The sequence below is a fragment of the Calypte anna genome, chromosome 4A (assembly GCF_003957555.1).
Source record: "Calypte anna isolate BGI_N300 chromosome 4A, bCalAnn1_v1.p, whole genome shotgun sequence".
In the NCBI taxonomy this organism is placed as follows: Eukaryota; Metazoa; Chordata; class Aves; order Apodiformes; family Trochilidae; genus Calypte; species Calypte anna.
In genome coordinates, this window is record NC_044248.1 from 1,915,948 (window position 1) to 1,935,516 (window position 19,569).

Here is a 19,569-nt window from a genome sequence, read left to right on the forward strand (position 1 = left end):
ATGCTGTGCTCTCTTCTTAGAGGGAAGCATCAGTGCTTTGGTATTTTTTATACTTACTTGACCTCACCTGGAGTGCTGTGTCCAACTCTGGGGCCCTCAGAACAGGGAGGACACGGAGCTGATGGAGAGAGTCCAGATGGGGGCTATGAAAATGATTGGGGGGGCTGGAACCCCTCTCCTGTGGAGCCAGGCTGAGGGAGCTGGGGGTGTTCAGCCTGGAGAAGAGAAGGCTCTGGGGACACCTAACAGGGACCTTCCAGTGTCTGCAGGGGCTGCAGGAAGGCTGAGAGAGGCTGTGTGCAAGGGCTGGAGTGACAGGATGAGGGGCAATGGTTTTAAATTAGAGAAGAGTGGATTTAACTGGATGTCAGGAACAAGTTGTGTCCCATGAGGGCAGTGGAACCATGGCCCAGGTTGCCCAGGGAGGGGGTTGAGGCCTCATCCCTGGAGATGTTCAAGGTGAGGCTTGAGGAGGCTCTGAGCAACCTGATCTGGGTGAGGGTGTCCCTGATACTGCAGGGGTTGGACTGGGTGACCTTGAGAGGTCCCTTCCAACCCAAATTATTCTAGGTTTCTATGATTTTTTTTATTTGCTGTCTGCTCACTGCTTATACTGTTCTTGCACTCCAGGACCTGCTGAGGAGGGAAAGCAGTGAATTTGGCCCCATGCTGAGAGATCCTTTCTACCTGGTCAGCACAGGAGCCAGGTAGGTGTTTAATAATGTCCCCTTCATCACTCCAGAATCAGCTCTTGCCATCCCCCTGCCAGCAGCAGTTGTCATGCATTGTCTGTGTAAACAGATGGATTGTGATAAACTCCAGAAAGCATCTGCATGGGCACAGTTCTGGGTGTGCTGTGCCCAGCACAGTTAGGAGGAGTAAGTTGCTATGAATTTATTTTTTCCACTGTGGACATTAATTCACTCTCAAGTCCTCCCCACGTCATCTTGGAGCCTGTTTCTGCAGCACATTTCCAATTATGTACCTTCTAAACTGGAGCTGATCTGCTGCTAGCACTCACAGCAAGAAGCTGTCATAACTGAAGGCTTGTAAAGGAAGAAAATACCTCGTGGGCCCCCTCTGCTTCTTTCCAGTTCAGGGTGCTGCCTCACCCAGAGCAAGTGAGCATTTGTGTGGGTTAAAGCTGGGATATTCTTGCTGAATTAATAGCTTGCATTGAGGCTTCTTTCCTTCCTGCAGGCAACAGGGGAGAGAGAAATGTTCTTAAAAATAGAAAAAGTGTAATCCCAAAATTCACAATATTAGGACTTACATAACTATCCACTTAACAGTAGGTTGTTTTGAAGCTAACTTGAACTGAAGTTGATCTCTCTGTATTTACATTTAAATAATAAATAGATGCTTGCCCTAAGCTCTGAGTGCCCAAACAGCTAACTCAAATTACAGTAAAAACCATCAAGAGGGACTAAAAGGATTATTCACAAAGGAGCTCTGTTCCTCACCAGCTTGCAGTAGATGTCATCCCACTCTGCAGTCACAGTGGGAGTGAGCTCTGCTGTCTCCCAAGGTTTTACTGTGCAGCTCTGGGTCAGGGAGTGACAGCTAGAGGTAGAGGAAGGCTCCCAGTCTGGCTGGAATTTTGGCCCCTAAGAAGACAGAAGTGCTGCTTGAGAGGAACTCAGTCTGGTCCAGGCAGACCCTTTTATTGTTTAAAACATCCCTGTTTACTTTGCTTGGTAATAACTTTTTCTGGTTTTTTTGTCCTAAGAGAACAATTCAGCTGGTTTAGTTTTCACCCTGCCATTCTCATTTTGCCATTCTCAATAACTGCTTGCTGCTTCCTTTTTTATTCCTCCAACCTATTTTCCAAGCAACATGAAACACCCAGACTGAAAACAAGTTTATTGGGGCACAAAATGTAGGTTTCTTGATTTCATGCTTCACTGCACAAAGGTTATTGGTACTGACTTACCAGTTTTATGATGCATCCTGCATGCTCTGCAAGCAGGTTTTTACTGAGAGATGTGAAGTCTTTTTTCCCTTCTTTATCAGAATTGGAGTTCCCAAAAGATAGAACAAAAGGATGGGAGAAGACAGGAAAAAGCCCTTGGCTCTGAGGACACAGGGTCCCACTATCCAGGCTGCAGATCACTCCCTATGACCCTCAGCTGCTGAGTGATTTTTCTTACACTGTTGGATCCAAAGTGATCTGAAAGAGAATGAGCAGGAGTGTTGGAAGTCAGAGCACTCTGAGCAGGAACTGCTGAAGCCAGTAGATGTTTGACATTTAATTCTCAGTGAGAACAAGATCTGAATCCTCCACAGACTGAAAGGAACAGGTAGACCAGGACCTTAACCATGTGCCAGAGATTCACAGGAGTTCCACTGTTAGGATACTGTGGAATGTTCCTGGGCCCAGTGTGAGTATTTCAGCCTGGGTCATAGGGGATTATTGTGGCACCTTTAATCCATCCCTCAAGAGATGCAGTTTTTCTCTGTGCCTGTCAGCCCCAAAGAGCTGGTGGTGTAGCCAGGCTTCTCACATGTAACCATCACCATCCTGCCACTGCCTGCAGCACACTCCATGCCCAGGCCCTTTAGGGAAGGCACTAGAAATTGTGCTTCCAGGTTTCCTGGGGACACAGCTGCCTAATGTGCTGGAGAGGAGGTGGGAACATCCCCAACACCTCTCTTGCTCCAGGAGGAAAGCTGTCAAAGGGTGAAGGAATGGAAGCCCTGGTCAGGAATCCCCTGGTGCTGTGTAAGTGCTGTGTAAGTCTCTGTTACAGAGCTCTGTGCTCCTGCTCTGCTCCCCAGGTGTCTGTCCTACACCAGCTGTCGTGGGAGCACTGTGGGGAATGGTTGTTGCTCCTCCAGTTTTAGAAACTGCAATTGCTTCCACAGTAGGAGAGATCTTTCAATTAGAGAATTACCATCTGGAGTTTCTGACAAACACTGAGCATCTGAAAAGAATACACAGTGCTACTGTCCAGGAACCACAGACAATATCAAGAGCACTCTGTCTGGGAAGTGTCCCCACCCCCAGGCAAAGGCTGCCAAATTCTATTCTTGGTTACACCAGAAGAAAGCTGGAAGGACCCATGTCTTTGGTGGACTTATTCCTAATTGGTACCAGTACATCTGAGAGCAAATTTGGGGCAAAAGTCTCAAACATCAACCAGAGGCAGTGCTGGATTATTTGAACAGTGTGACTGAAGAACAGAAAGTACATTGGCAGTAGAGCTTCATTGTATTTTATTGTTTCCTGGGATGGCCTCATGTTTTTAGGCCATCTTCTCTTGCAGCTGCTAGCACTGTTATTACTGCTCTCTTTGTTTTCCAGCTGTACAGCAGCACAGGTTTGGGATTCTGAGCAGGATCCTCACTTCAAAGACCCAACACTGTTTCTCAGACTAACAGGAGAACATCTTAAAAGACCTGGGAGGAATAATTTAATCTGCAGCTGTAACATCCCTTTGCAGTTGAAGTGTGTTGGTGGCATTGGGCTTTTTAACACCTGACTGTCTGAGTGAAGATCTTGTTTCTAATAAGATTCCAAGCTTGTAAGAGCTTTTAAAATTTTTTTTCTCCACAGTCTAAATAGTGCATTTTTTGGCTTCACTTTGTTCTCAGAGACAGTTGGATCATGCTGATGGCATCTCTCCAAAAGAAGCAGATAATGTTAAGGGAATTTTTGGCCTGTAAAGCTGAAATTCTCCAAATTATCAGCAACTGAGAGTGGAGTTTGATGGCAGTTTTTTCCAGCAGTCACTGCTAGTCCCATCTGTAACAAACAAAATTCAAAGCAAAGCTGGAAAGGAAGCCAGGCACATAGGTTTTCCTAATTTTTTTCTTCTATTACATATTGCTGTGATGCTTGCTAGAGGTGTGCACATGTGTGTGCCCTGAAAATGATGGGAGATGGGGAGCAGGAAGAGATCTGGCTCTGTGTCCCTAAGTTTGGTGGTCTGGTGCACAGTCACACCCCCCCTAATTCAGCAGGCTTCTGATATGCTTGCATCATTTGCTCATTAAGGAGGTGCACAATAGCTTTTCTTGCTCATTGATTGATGATGAATTTTATCATGGGCTGTCTCTTGGTTTTTAGGTCTTTCAGCAAACAAGAAAGAAGCCACTCTGAAAAAACATCGTTCTTACGTTATTACCCCCACCCTCAGCCCAGCAGTGAGGTTCTCACTGCCTCCACCACACTGACTGAGAACCACAAGCTCTCAGAACTTCCCAGGCCAGACAGCAGGACTTCTGCGTTTGTTCCATCCCCAACAGAGGCCAGGAGTCAGTATCCTGAGGAAAAGCAAGGCTCTAAGCCCTTGTTCCTTAACCTTACCCCTTCTGGGTCTGGCCAGTCCTCCTCTAACACACCCGGCCAGGCTCCCTCTGACTTCCAGGGTGCAGGTGACAGCCAGGCTCTGAGGCAGCACCATGCCAAAGGAGATGCTGTTCCCCCTGAGGGCAGCAGTCACACTCGGGCAGAGGCTTTGGATGCTGTGCAGGACAGATCCCCTGAGACTCCCACGGAAGAGGTGCTGTGGAAAAGGAAAGCTTCACAGGGGCTGCTTCACAGGTCCCTCCCACCCAGAGTGCTGTGGGCTCACTCAGTCAAAGACAACAGCTCGTCAAGGGCTGTGGTGGCTCCTCCAGAAGCTGGGCTGAAGTTCTCCCAGAGGTGGCAGTCCCTGCCAAGGCAGAGCAGCACTTCTTCTGACCCAGAGACTCCTTCTCCCCAGGGGATAAACCATCTCCGGATCTCAGAGTCAGGCCTGCAGCTCACTCCCCCCCCACGGCTGCAGGATGATGAAGATGACGAGGTGTTTGTGATGCCTTCCCAGCCCACTGCTGCCACTCCACCCTTCTCACCCCCACTGCCACCCCATCCTCTTCCTGAGCTGAGCTTTTGCACTTCTGCCAAGGGCACAGAGGAATTCCCACCTCCTCCCCCAGCGGCGGTGCTGGAGGGGAATGGGGCAGCTGGAGACAAATCCACCAGGCTCACAGAGGAGGCCAAAGTGAGGTAAGAGAGGGCTGTAACGTGGTGCCTCAGGCATGGCAGGGCCATATACAGTAAGATATGCAGGGCTCCAGACAAATGTGAGTGACCTCCCCATCTCTGCGTGCTGTGGCACCCACCCACAGCTGCTGGGAAGCCTGCAGAGCAGTGCTGGAGTTCTGAGGGGAGAGGGGACAGATGGAATCACTGCTGCTGCCAAGAGGGCTCTCAAATGATGTGGCCAAGGCACAAAGCAAGAAGGCAAAAGGTTTTGTGGCCCATCAGCAGATGCACTGACAGGTGCTCTGTAAGTGAGGCAGAGAGTTATGGGTGAGAATCTATCTTGGTCTCATCCTCCCTGCAGTCACCCCCTGGATTTCAGTGGAATTCCTTCTTACTCCACCATGAAGAGTTAAAATGGCTGCTGAGTCCTTGCAGTTGCTGGGTTTTCAGAGAGAACTATGAAAATCCATGATGGTTTTTCCAAACCCTTAAAGAGTTTCCCAGAATGTATTTTTGACCTGGCACAAAATAATGCTGTTATGAAACAGTGACCATCTGCCAAGGAGTGACAACGTAAATATGTCACAGTCACACTCCATGGTGAATTTTTCCTGAAGGATAGGACTTTGGGCTGGGTGCCCAGCTGGTTTAACTCTGCACAGCTTCCCCTGCTCCCCAGGAGCTGTTCTGATTTCCATCCTGGGAGAAGCTGCTCAGGATGGTATTTCCAGGTGGTGAGACTCATCCTGTGAGCAGAAAACAAGCTTGTCACCCACTAGTTCCTTCTGTGTTGGAACAACAGAACAGCAGTGTCCAGTTTGAGAGGACAATGTGCTTCTGGTGCCAGTAGCTTCAGACTGTGAGCCTCTCTGTGTCAAAGTAAGAGACAAAAATAAGTGAGAGAGAAGGAAAACTTACTTGTTTTAGGTCTTCACCATGTGTTCACAGTGGCCCTGTGTGATAAGTGTATCCTAATCTCACTGAATTTTTCTGTCCATAGCAGCTTCAAAAGCTTTCCCAAAGCCCTGATGGAGAGAGAGATAGCAGGGTTGGGCACCAGTACTGGGGAAAAGAACTGGGCCCCCTCCCCACCTGCCCCCCAGAGGACCAGCTCACCATCTGCTGTGGACAAGCAGCACCAGGTACCTGCTGCTTCTGAAGGGCCTCAGAGTGCTGACAGACAGTCTGCAACTCAACATGAAGGCAACCACAGAGAGCCCCAAATCATCCCTGGGGAGTCAGAAAATGGCAACCTGGACTCTGGGTCACTCAGCACTGCACCTCCTGTAAAGACAAAGAAAAAGAGCCCAGAGGATATTAAGTCAGAGGCTCTAGCTAAAGAAATTGTCCATAAAGATAAGTCTTTGGCTGATATCCTGGATCCAGATTCCAAAATGAAGACAACCATGGATTTAATGGAAGGGCTTTTCCCCACTGGAACCAGCTTGCTGAAGGAGCACAACATGAAAAGGAAGAAGACACAGAAGACACCCAGCAGGGCAGTAGCTGAAGATGACATGTAAGCACTTCTTGTTTGGGTCAAGTTCAAGCAGAACTTGCTGCTTCCTTGTTTTTAAGCACAAACCTGTGCTGAGTTTTTCTGCATCTGTTCAGGTGGGTGCTGGCAGAGAGTTTCTCAGCTCCTGAGGACTGGCAGGGCAGTTCTGAATGCCCTTTCTCTGAGCTGGGCTGGATGCCTGGCCCTTCAGCTCACCTCTCTGGAATGTGCAGAAGGTGATCCTGAGCTTGGGCAGAAAATGAGCCCTCTCTGGAGATGTTATTTGATTTTGCTATTTTAACTTTTGTAATCTGAAGCAGTTCAGTCCAAAGCACAGAGATGTGAGGGTAAATTCAGGACCAAAACAGTGACAGGCAGAAAGATAATGAGAGGCCAGATTTTGGAAGGAGGGACCCTCCTTATTACAGAGGGATGCAAAGATTAGCCCAAGTCCTCCAGTGTGGGGTTTTTTTTAAGACTGAAACTCACAAGTGACAGCTGGAGAGACATACTGAACTAAGTTGTAATGTGTCAGGCCAGATAAGATGGTCAGGGCCATGGCCAGCTGAGCTGTGCTGATTTACCTTCAGCAGATGCCTGGCAGAGCTGTTATCCAGGGAACATTTAAACAGAGCAGCTGCACATGGGAGGGCTGTGAAAGCAGCTGACATGCACCCTCTGATGGCAGGAATTGGCCATTTCCTTTGTGATTAATCACTCTCAGAAGGTACCAAAGAGGGAGTGCTGCAAACACACGTATCTAAGCATGGGGAAAAGTCAGGCTGAGACTGAACTCCTCCTTTTTCTTTCCTGTGGTGTAGAAGAGAAGAAAAGGAAGCTCCTGTAGCCCTGGTTGGATGTCCTGCATATTATAATGTTTCTGCACCCAAAGCAGAACTGCTGAATAAAATCAAGGATTTGCCAGAAGAAGTAGGTGAGGAAGAGGAGCTGCTGGACATCAATGAGAAGAAGGTAAATTCAGTGCACACCACCATGTGCTGGTTACATGCCTGACATAATAATCAGCCCTAGAGTGAAGTCATTTTATTGATTGATGGCAGCTGATGGCAGCTTTTGGCTGTCCCAGGATGAGTGGGTGCATTTAGACCACCCTGTGAAGCTTTGTTTGGGTGTCCCAGATGGAATGAAGAGAGCTAATCTAAGTATTCACCCCAAATTTGAGTACAAATTCTGCACAGCCCTGAGGCAGGCCTGGATTATGCCACATGCTCAGCGTGGAGGTTGTAAGAGGCAGTCCCTGTCCTGCAGCAAGGAAGGAAAAGGGAGAGGTGAAGTGACTTGAACAAGGACAGTTTGGGTTAGAAACAGGAGAGTCTGCCTGCTGACTGGGTGCATGAGGTTTTGCCCTAGGATATTCCTCTCTAGTGAAGCCACTTTATGTATTTTTCCTGCTGTCTGCACTCACTGCCTCCAAAGAAACATCAGTTACTCTTTTTCCCCTACACTTCATTGTCCCACTGACCAGCTGAAAGCCATGGGCACCTCAGCAGCTCAGCCAGCACAGCCTCCATGGGATGACTTGGGTGGGAGAGGAGGAGGAAACATTTTCCCCTCTTATTGCAGCCACATTTCACTGAGGAATGGCCCCGTAGGCTTGGGTGCTCTTGTCTTTCAGGGTTTTTGCAGGGCCTTGTGATTTGCCCCTGTGGTTATCCCACATTGGTTACCTGGTAATTACAGACATGCTGCACAGCTCAGAAGTCCCAAGGAGCTACAGGCAGGTACTTGCCTGTCTGTGCCTCCCTTCACACACCTACTGTCAAAACAGCCAGCACTGCACAACTGCAAAAACATCCTACACTGCACTGGACAGAGATCCAAAACATCCTACACTGCACTGGAGAGGGTACCAAAACATCCTACACTGCACTGAGATCCAAAACATCCTACACTGCACTGGACAGGGAACCAAAACATCCTACACTGCACTGGACAGAGTAGCATGGCCCATGCTGTTTGTACAACATCAGTTTTAACATACTGAAGAATACAAGTAAGTGCCAGATGCTGCAAGTAGAGTCCTTAATTATCTCACAGAAATCAGGCAGGGGTTTAAAGAAAAGCTGCCAAGCTCAGCCCCTCTGTCAAAGTGCAGAGGATTTGTGTGTCTCCAGCACAATCCCACATTCTCTGTGGGTCCTCATCCCCGTGCCAGGTTTAAAACAGCAGAATGAAGGTGTGAGGCTGAGTGGTACCAGCAAGTGTGCAGTTTGTCAGCAGCCCTGACCTGGGGAGTTCACCTCTGTCTTCCACACTGCCTTATTGGTTTTGTTCTTAGATTTTATCTGCAAAGCAAAAATCTGCTCCATACCAGGCTTTAATACAGTGACAGTGAGGATGGGACCTCCAGCAAACCTCTCTGTAACACATCAGAGAATCCCAGAATGGTTTGGGATGGAAGGGACCTTAAAGCTCATCCAGTCCCAACCCCCTGCATGGGCAGGGACACCTCCCACCAGCCCAGGTTGCTCCAAGCCCCATCCAACCTGACCTTGAGCACTGCCAGGGATGGGGCAGCCACAGCTTCCTTGGGCAACCTGGGCCAGGGGCTCAGCACCCTCAAAATAAAGAATTCCTTCCTAATGTCCAACCTAAATCTCCTCTCTTCAGGTTTGAAGGGGGAACAACTGCCACTTGTGCACAGCTCAGTCCTCCAGAAAACCTCTGGAGGTTAATGCCAGACTTTGTGTCCAGCCAGAGTACAGCTACAGAGCTTCCCCCCTGGGAACCCTAATCATTGAAAACAGATCCCTTCTTATGCTCCTCAGGATTTGATCCAACAGTCAGCTGATAAGGACCTTGGATCTTTATTTTGAAGGTGACATTAGCATAACAGGCACCAAAAAGGGCAAGAGTTGGTTCTTGTCTCAGGGTGCTACGTGTCCTCCTGAGGGGAGAATCCAAGGAAAGGAGTTTTCCTGGTCATTCCTTATCCAGGTTGGGTTTAATACCACCTTTGCTCTCCTCTCCCCTGCACCACACTGCTACCAAACGCTCTGACTTAGCAAGCACTCCTGTGTGAGCCTGGTGGCACACCTTGAAGAGAATATTACTTGCATTTTATTCAGCTTTTGCACATGGGTGGAAGCAGCCACAGCCCCGTGTGCTCCAGAGACAGAGTGTACCCTCTAGTGGTGTCTGCCCAGCCAGTGCTGCTCATCCCGGCTGCCGACCCTCCCTCCCCCTGGGCCCACCTTCCCTGGGGATTGCTGCCCGGCCTGGTGCAAAGAGGACTGAGTTAGTCAGCTCTGAGATACTATTTTCAGGCAACCTTGTGACTGACTTCTGTTTCATCCTGCAGTGTTTGGTGCAGAGTAAATTAACATACAGATAATGGTGCTTCAGCAGTGCCTGAAGTGGAGAGACTGAAAACACCCAAGCTCTGGATGAAGAGCTTTTCCAGCTCTCTGCTCTCCATTCTGACTAAATGGAAGGAAGAAGTGCAAGCCCCAGGCAACAGACTTTGGCTTTTGCATATGTCTTTCCCCTAAATTCTAACACAAATGAGGTTCTCCAGCACTTGTGCAGCACTGCTGTTTCTGGAGTAACCAAACCCTGGGGGCTTCCTTTTCCTTGGAGGTGAAACAGTTGCCAGCATTTGCACAAAATGGGTGTGGGCCCTCCATGGCTTTGCTCAGTCTTTAAGTAAATTTATAGCATCTTTGGTGTAAATGCTCTCTTGATGGCTCTCTGAGTGAGGCAGTGCCTGCAGGGGATGGGGGGTTGTGGTCATGGGTGAATTTGAGGCTTGCAGCTCGACACTGAGCCCCGTTACTTTGTACAGTTCTGGGCTGTAATAAAGCATAACATCCAAAGCCAAAATTTCAGGCTGTGGCAGGGAAGATGCAGGAGATGTGGCTGTAGCTCTTTTCACTCAGAGACTTTAAAGAACCTGCATCCTTCAGCTGTAGGTAGCTGGGTATCAGAATATGGCACACCCAATCAGAAGTCTTAGAGATGATGATGGGAGAACAAATACATCTGCATTCAGTCTCATCAGGTGATCAGATTATCACCTGGATGTGGAATTTCAAAGCTTTCTCTGTTTCCTCCTTAATGGCTTCTTTGTCAGTGACTTGAGCCTGCTCCTCAGGAACTGTAGCCATATCCTCTTGTCATCATCCATATGACCAATGTGGCAATGTGTTCCCCTTCCTTCAGGCTGAGCTCATCGGGAGCTTGACCCACAAACTGGAAATCCTGAAGGAAGCCAAGGAGGACCTGCTTACAGACATCAAGATGAACAATGCTCTGGGAGAGGAGGTGGAGCTGTTGATCAGCCAGCTGTGCAAACCCAACGAGTTTGACAAGTACAAGATGTTCATTGGTGACTTGGATAAGGTGGTGAACCTCCTGCTCTCCCTCTCGGGGCGCCTGGCCCGGGTAGAGAATGTTCTGAGTAGTCTGGGGGAGAATGCCAGCAGTGAGGAGAGGGTAGGTATCTGCACAGCCACAGAGCCTTGGCCTTGTGTGGGGTGCAGGACAGCAGCAGGCACCTGGATGTGTTTGTACTAGCTGGGACCTCCAAAGGCCCCAGTAGATAACTACAAGCAGTAGCAAACGCAGTTCTGTCCCTGGGAATCTTGGTTGCAGTTTGTATCAATGTCTCAGATCCTGCAGTTTTTGTCTCAACACAGAAGGGCCACGTTGAGGACAGCATGTCTGTGACTGTGGCTGGAGGCCAGGCTCTGTGGTGGTGTGTGTTGTGCACCAACCCACTGCCTTTTGCCTCAGTTGAAGCCACATGGTAACGTTCTTTGGGTGGCTGTGAGAGACAAAGCCAGGTTGTCCTGGTAGTTTGCTTTCAAGGAGGTTTTACTGACTTCCTAGGAGCACTTTCTGCCTCCACTGACTAGAACATTCAGAGTTTGATTCAGCTGGAGTCACATTCAGTCCATAATGAGGAATTCATCCCCCTCTCACAGGGTTTTGACTGCATGTCTGGGACAGTAGCAGCCATCCCACCTTCCCAGGGGTGGCAAACCTGGCACTGGGGGGGGACGAAGGGGGAAGATCAGGGAATTGGGTGCTACTGATACTGAAGTGCTCTCTCTGGTGTGTGCAGAGTTCCCTGAATGAGAAGAGGAAAGTGCTGGCTGGCCAGCACGAAGATGCCCGGGAGCTGAAGGAAAACCTTGACCGTCGTGAACGGGTGGTCTTGGAGATCCTGAGCAACTACCTCTCTGAGGAGCAGCTGCAGGATTACCAGCACTTTGTCAAGATGAAGTCTGCACTTCTCATAGAGCAGCGAGAGCTGGATGATAAAATCAAACTGGGTCAGGAGCAGCTCAAGTGCCTGATGGAAAGCCTCCCCACAGAGTTCACGCCCAGGGATGCAGCAGCAGCAGCTGCCCTGGCTGCAGCACTCGCTACCTCTGCTGGGCTGGGTGGTAAAACACCTCCAGCAGTCTCCTCTTCCTCACTCTAACCTTTCCCAAGTGGGCCTGGGAATGTCCTCCTGCTTGAGTCTGTTTAGTCCAGGTACTTGGCAGATGGTTCTCTACAAAGACAATGAACAGAGACAGTTTTGAAACGAGATTTTAATGAAGGAAAAACAAATAGCAATAATAAAGGTTTTACTCTCCTTTCCTTCCACCTCTGCTTCTTGGAAATTTAAAGTGATGTGGAGGGAAGGCTCCTCCTGCCAGAGATGAGGAAGACTCTCAGAAGAATGAAACACATTACCTTTAATGAAAAAACATGACCTCTCTTCCCTCCCTTTCCTGCCAACCTGGCACCTCATTAAATAATGAAGGAGCTAAAAGAATGAAGCCTTAAAAATAAAACCTACCCATTCTATTGAACATTATTGATATTTATATTTTTTAAAGAACAAGACAGAATGTGTAAGTTTTTGTACATATTCTAATCAGTTTCTTAATTCTACCTTGTTCTGTAAGTAGAAAAGACATTTAATTTTGTATTTTGTGGAAACCTTAACAAAAAGAGGGAACCCCAAAGATAGCAATGCATTAGCTTGGAACATCTCCTCGTGGTTTTGTTGCTGTTGTTGTTGTTGTTTTTTAATATAATAAAGGGCTACCAGAAGCTTCAACCTGTTTCAACACATGCTAAGTATACCATGAAGTGGCCATGTGAAGATTTTGACCAGGAAGATACAGTCTGTCCTCTTCTGGATCTTGTGTTCCACTGATTCTGGAGGTGAAACATGTTTTTATGAGAACATGCATCTCAGGAGTCCCAGGTTATCATGAAATGAGGAATTAGGGTCTGGACTCACTGTGAGAGCATCTGGGGGAGTCAGTCTTTGAATTGAATGATCTTACCTTGTGATTTTTGTTACTGTTGCAGCCTGAATGCATTTCAGAGATGTGAAAGGTATCTCTAAAGATGTTTTTTTGTGAAACATGTGATGTACATGAGGACTGTTTTCATACCTCATTCATCTGAACTCACTTCATCAGGAATTATTTTACAAGCTAGAGGAGGCATTAAGCTGAAATCCAATATATTCTCTTCCTACCCCAGAAATCCTGCATGTGTCATGATCATGTCATGTGCCCTGGTTAGATAGACAAGACCCTACCCCAGAGACTATTGGATTATTTCCTGCTGAGGGCAACCTGCAGTACTTAAATTGCCCAGCTGAACTTTACCATATCAGATGGCTGAGTGCTGGAGGAGTGGTGCCAGTCTGCAGGCAGAAAAGCAGATTGGGGCAGACTCCCTTTTCCTGTAGGGAAGGTGCTTTCCTCTCTGAGTTGCTTCACCAGTTGAATCAAATGGTTAGAAGCTGCATCCACAGGTTACCACCCCAGCTGATCACCCAGATTTGGGTCATCTCTCTTCTGACCTTGCTGAGTCCCAAGGTTCTTTCTCCACAGTGTTGCATTTTCATCCCACCCTAGCTCCAGGACCAGAGCAGATGTAGTTTTTCAGTCCATTCATTTTGGATTTCAACCCTAGCATGTCTGAAGATTACAGCAGTCATTGCTTTCAGTGCTGGCTTTAAAGCTCCTCCTTTTTTTTTCCTTCCCAATACTTCATATCATAGCTCTTCCACCAGCAGCTTGGCAGACTAAAGAAAATACCAGTTCCCTTCTGTTGTACTAAGCATCAATTCTCCACACCCAACAGAAAATGTACCTGGCTTGGTAATGCAAGCCAATTACTTGTGATGGCAGCAAACATAACATTTTCATTACTTTTGAGCTTCAACAGTGTTCAGCCTCATACAGCATTTCATGAACAGAAACAAAACTGGGGGGAAAAGTATTTGGGGGATCACTCAAGAATAATTATTTGCTTGAGTGGAGTTTCAGGAAAACAGCAGGGAGCTGTTTCAAGCCATGGAAAACATTTAACTTGTCCTAAAAAAAGTTCCTACACAGTACTTCAGTTCAGCTTACCATATTTAAAGGTTGTTTTCATTTAGATTTTCTTTTTTTACAGCCAGCCTTCCATCCTACACTTAACCAAAACAAATCAAAAAAAGACTTGGTAAATCTGGCAGGCTTTTGTGAAGAGCCTGAGACCAGCCCACAGTGTGTTTTCCTCTGAGTAAGTTATTTTCTAAGAAAACAAGCCCTGCACCCTACCCCCAGGTCAGGAAGAGCCTCCCAGCTGATAGGACACACGATTGATGGTCATGGTCACTCTGCTTGCTGGTGGCACACTGGCAGCTGGCCAGCCTTGTGGTGCTGGAAAATAAGGCTTTTACTAAATGTGTGTATCAACCAGTTTCCTTTGTCAGGTTTTCAGCTAAAAAAAAAAAAAATAAAAATTGAGGTTAAGGGTTCATGCTGGTTTACAGGAAATTCAGGAGCCTGGCATGGCTTTGTGGTCCAGCAAGTTTGGGAGTTGATGATGAAAGTCTTATGTGTGTTCCCACTGCACATACAAGCTGGTGAGGTAAGTGAGAGTTACTTATATTTTTATAGCAGCTTAGATCTTAAGGTGACAAATGCAGGAAAGCCATATTCCCATTGTAAGTTCTGGTACGTTTGTCATGAGGGAAACAGTCTTTGCACAGCTTACTTTGTTCAGAAATTGCAGGGTTCACTGAGTTTGGGAGAAGCACACCCTGACATGTATTTATTAAAGGTAATTAAACATTGGCCAGGCCTGTAGATTTAGTTCTGAGTGCCTTTGGGAAGAAGTGGAATCTAGTTGTTGCTCCTTGTCCCACCTTGCTTTTCTCTTGTGTTTTTTTTAAATGAGACTATAATAGAAGCTAATTTCCCAGAGCGATGACATGAGTTCATGGGACAGGAGTAGCATGAACAAAATGTTATATTTACAGTCTGATCCTTGTAAACTTAAAGAAACAAACATGAATTTTGGGTCTGGTTACATGAGAAGTTTAGAGGTGAACCTCTAGTTCTGTGGCTGCAGTAGGAAAGCCAGTAAATTAAATACAGGGAGCAGGATCTGCATTGCTACCCCCTCCCCAAAATGCAGTGTCTTGTGCCTCCCAGAGCTGGGGTTTTCCTCCTTGCAGATGGAACATGAGCTAAACATGACAGCACAGTGAGAACAAATCATTCAAAACACAAATGATACCAAAATTGTTCTCAACCAGTGAGCATTTTAACTAAAAATGAGTGTTATTTTTTATAAATTAAAACATCTGTTTGGAATCTTGGAATGGAATACCCCAGTCCCTGTTCAGGGACAGTGGCACTGAGCTGGCCTCAGCCTGTAGGTGCCAATGGATGAGATTCCTCCCCAGGACAGGTCAGAGTACCTGAGTCAAGCACCTTCTCCAAAGGGTTTTCCAGAGAAATCCAGCTGCTCTTGGAGGATCCCACAACAGGAACCCAGCCCCTTCCGTGGCTGCAGTCCAGCACAGGGTGAAGTGGCTCCAGGGAAAATCCTAATGAGGACAAAGCAGTTACACATTTGACATAGAGTTGAAAGTAAGAGCTAATTGTACAAAAGCAATGGGGTGCCTGATTCCTGTTGTTACCTCACATTACAGCATTTTTCCTGAGTCTGCATTCCTTAAACTCTCCTCAGCTCCCAGCCAGTTTCTGAGGGACTTCTCCAGAAAAAGGCAGACATAAACCATCATTCCACAGCTCCTTTCTGGGAGTCCTCACACACACCTTTAGCAACAACCCCTGCAATCTGGTAAAGGCACTGTGAAAATCCACTCACTCAATTTGCTTTTTTTAAAAATCAGAACTTTTGGGCAATTGATGGTCAAAAGAAATTCACATCAGATGCTTTCCTCGAGACTAAATCCACTAAAGAGTGTTTACGTGGCAGGGTCTGTTGGTTGTAACTTGACACACAAGGTCTTCTCTGAAGGTTACCTATAAAATTGGTCAAACACAGAGCACCAAACCAGTTGGTGTGTCAGGCTGCATCCATCATCTCTACAACTCAGCTGCTGTCATGATGGCTTAGACTGGTAACGAGGAGAAGCAAGCAAAGCAAACTTCAGAGCATTTCATACTCCACATAAAGTGTTGTACATCTCTTGTGTCTTGCAGGGTTTTTCTAGCAACCTCTTACTGCACAAACATCCTGTTGTACAACAATGTATTTATGTGCCCTGAGTGATCTGGGAGACCATTATTTCACTCCTGCTGTCCCTCTTCAATACAATCTGCAGAAATAGGCTGAAATCAGGAAACTTTAGTGCTAAAAATCTTTGGAAAAAAATCACTTTTCTCATGGCATGGTGTAAGATGGTGGGGAGCTGGAGCCAGCCAGGCTCAGGACCCTCAGCTGGGCTTGTGTGGGCTGTCAGCACAGCTCTGCCTGGATGGAGGTTAGGGAAAAAGGCTCTGCACCATAAAGAAAATTTTCCTCTGCACCATAAAGAAAACGTGAGCCAGGCATAAAGGCATAAAGAACATGTGAGCCAGACAGCTTTCTCCTCTGGGATTTGCAGCTTGAGTCCGTTTCTTCCTGCCAGGGTTGCTCTGGGAGCAGGCAGCCCTCAAATGAAACAAGAGAAGCCAGCAGCTCTTCTGTTCACATCCCTTTTAGCACTAAATTAATTTTTTTAGGACTGAAACACAAGGGAAGAACCCCAAAGAAAACACATAATTCATCTGGGGAGAGTAAAAGCAGGTGAAGGTGTGACTGAAAGCTGAGAGGAAAGGGCTGAGGAGGGACCCGCTTTTGCACTGCTTGTGTCACCACAGGTGTTTTGCTGAACTAAAACCAGGTTGTGGCAAAAAAAACCCTAAAAACCAAAAAAACCCAAAAAAACAAACAAACAAAAAAAACAAAACAAAAAAAGGAGCCATGCAAGCTTAGAAAACAAGAAGCCATGAGAGGAGGTTTGATGGGTTTTGCTGGTTTCTCTTACCACCCCACGCCGGTTTTGCGGCAGGCGCCATTTTCCATTTTACCTCAGGAAGCAGCAGGACCACCCCGACCACCTCAGGGTGCTGAGGGGACCACCCCCAGCACCCATCCTTCCCCAAAACCTCCCAAAATGAGAGCTGGGTTTGCTGCCCACCCCTCCGGGTGTGTTTTTACAATTAATTAGCACCTGTGGAGTAATCAGGACTAACAAGGCTACAGCTGGGCTGGGGTCCCACACGCAAGGCACTGCAGGAGAAGCCGCAGCAACGCCTGAAGTCTGCTGAGGGAAAGGTAAGTACAGCTACATTTTATACATTTTTATGCATTTTGTACCTCATGGGGGAAGGCTTTGCAGCCTGTTTGCATTTGTTGTGAAGCAGTTGTGTTGGGGTTGAAGGGAAAAAACATCAGTTTGTGAGAAAGCAGGTGTGCTGGGGGTTTGGGTTCCAGAGGGAGGGCCCCAGTGTGGGTCTGGAGGGGTCTCAGCATGGCCTCCAGTTCCCCCATGGCAGGGCTTCCCCTCATCCCCTGGCTCCTCTCCAGGCACAGCTCTCCATGATCTGGAGATCCAAGGGATCCAAGGGGCTGGAATCCCCCACCAGCAGCACCCAGTCCTGTGCTCAGCCCCCCATAGTGTGATGGGAAAGGGGAATGGCATGGTTCAGCATTCCCAGGTTCTGCACCAAAACCTGGGGCAGCTCACAGTTTGAGGTTGAATTTCTGACATTAAATGTGAGAGGTTCCTTGTGGTTTGTGAGTGTTGGAACTGGGGCAAAAGGAGCAGGACTGGAGCAAGAACACAGCAGTGCTCTTGCAAAGCTGGTGGTCACCTTTTCATCTGGTACAGCAGGTGCCAGTTAATTTCTTATGGGTATTGTTTGGAAGAAATTGTCTTGCACCAATTTGCTTGTCAGTTCCCCTGGGAAGTGACCCAGTTGGCTTCCCATGCCCCATCAGAACCTGCAACCCCCTTCAGCCTCACAGACTGCACATCCTCCCACCAGGAGTTTCTGGGTGTCCTGAGGCTGTGCTCAGCACTGTCACACAGGCTTGTGTGGCTAGAGGGTCACTTGGGTGGCCTATTTCTGTCAAGTGAAGTTACTGTGAACTGCTCAGGGAGAAGTTATTTTTTGAGAAGACAAAGCTGCTGCTCTGTTGTAGCCATCGCTCCTCTTACAGGTCCCGCATGAGGTTTTAATTCCTGTCACATCAACTGTTTCCAAACCAATCTCTTCTGCAACTGGGTGTTTTCTCTTCCCTTCCTAGGCACGAGGTGGTAACATCCATCACTTCCTTTATGTTCATTTAGCATTTAGGTTGGAAAAGACTCAAAACTGAGTCCAACTGCTAACCTAACACTACAACTCCACCACTAAACCATGTCCCTCAGCACCACAAGCCTTTTAAGTACCTCCAGGAATGGTGTCTCAACCACTTCCCTGGGCAGCCTGTTCCAATGCTTGGCAACCCTGCAGAAATTTTTCCTGGTATCCAATCTAAATCCCCATGTTACAACCAAAAGCTGTTCTGCAGCATTTTCAAGGCACAATTTTCCCTTACTGTGATGCTTAAGGAAATAAAGTGGTGCAGTTTTGACTCCTGCAGAGGCAAGGATGGAAGCTCAGTACAGATGAGCAGACTTGCAGGATTCAGCAAATCCCTCCTTCTCAACAGGGATCAGTGTTGTTCCCACCACCACCACCTCAGTCACACTGTTCAAGCAACCAGGGGGAAGATTCTCCCTGTAGGCTCTTGTCAGGATGTGTGCTGGACCACAGGACTGACTATGAATTATTTAAATAAAAAAAGCACAACATGCACTTCCAGAACATACCTGGCAGGGACAAGCCTGACTTTTGCATTTTCTCTGACCCTCTGCCTGCAGTAGAGCCCAGCATTGCTGTTTTCCCAATTCCTTCAGCAGAAGTCTTGTCATCACTCTAGGAGCCAGCCAGGGCACTCTGCATTTACTTGGCCCATTTACCAGTGTTGCTTATAGAATAATATTATTGATAGTTCTGGGACATGGTAGAACAAAACTCAGAAAAGGCTGGCAAAAGGCATGCTTCCTTACAACCCTTTCTTCTGTTTTTTGGTTTATTTAACTGCCAGCTTTAGAAAGCAGGATAAGTCTAATTATCTGTTGTGGAAAGCACAAGAGGGAGGCAGCTCTCCTGAAGGCACTGTTTGTACTCTGGGCAGAACAGTCAGGAGCACTTGTGGCTAACCTGCCTAGAAATCAGGACTGCCAGCTTAACCAGCAAAAATGAGATCAGCTTTACTCTTGTCAGAGCTGAGACCTTTACCTCATCTAATCAGGGCAGCCAGGCACAGACAGCAGAGGGACCTGCTGTAAGCTCCTCTGGGCCTCTGCTGCCTAAGGGCCTTCTACTTTTCAGGTGTTTATACACTTAATTTACCTTCAGTCAGACAGTGCTACACGGGGACAGAGGGGGGGAAACAAGACAAAAGTCAGCCTCTTCTCCCCAGTTCCCTACCCCAAGTACATATTTGCCTTCAAAAAAAGCCCTCAAGACTTATTTGATGAGGCAAAGCATCAGCAAGAGTGCTCTCATCCTTTGCACACTAAATACACTCTATCCTCTAAAAGTAACATCCTATCCTGCAAATAACACAGGACAGGAATCACAAGCACCATTACCTGTGCCCCTCTCGGTGTCGAAGGAGATGTCTCTCACACACACACCTCCCAGGAGCCCAGAAAACCCTCCTGTTTGTTTGCACACCAGTTCCCTTGCTGCTCTGGAGAACAGAGAGGAAGAGCCCTGTCTGT

The 19,569-nt window shown here is 47.5% G+C and overlaps 1 protein-coding gene across 2 annotated transcripts in view; it reads left to right on the plus strand.

Moving 5' to 3' along the window:
- The window catches only part of SHROOM3 (shroom family member 3), a 44,881-nt gene extending 32,335 nt beyond the window's left edge, over positions 1–12,546 (plus strand). Inside the window, exons 5-10 of one of the 2 annotated variants that reach the window (XM_030450241.1) lie at positions 631–707; positions 4,070–4,993; positions 5,973–6,491; positions 7,292–7,442; positions 10,653–10,925; positions 11,557–12,546. In XM_030450241.1, coding sequence (XP_030306101.1) covers positions 631–707; positions 4,070–4,993; positions 5,973–6,491; positions 7,292–7,442; positions 10,653–10,925; positions 11,557–11,919 — 2,307 coding nt within the window. In that variant the 3' untranslated portion in view covers positions 11,920–12,546. The remainder of the gene's footprint in view (positions 1–630; positions 708–4,069; positions 4,994–5,972; positions 6,492–7,291; positions 7,443–10,652; positions 10,926–11,556) is intronic. The other variant, XM_030450243.1, reaches the window with a different exon arrangement.
- Positions 12,547–19,569: the final 7,023 nt, after the last annotated feature.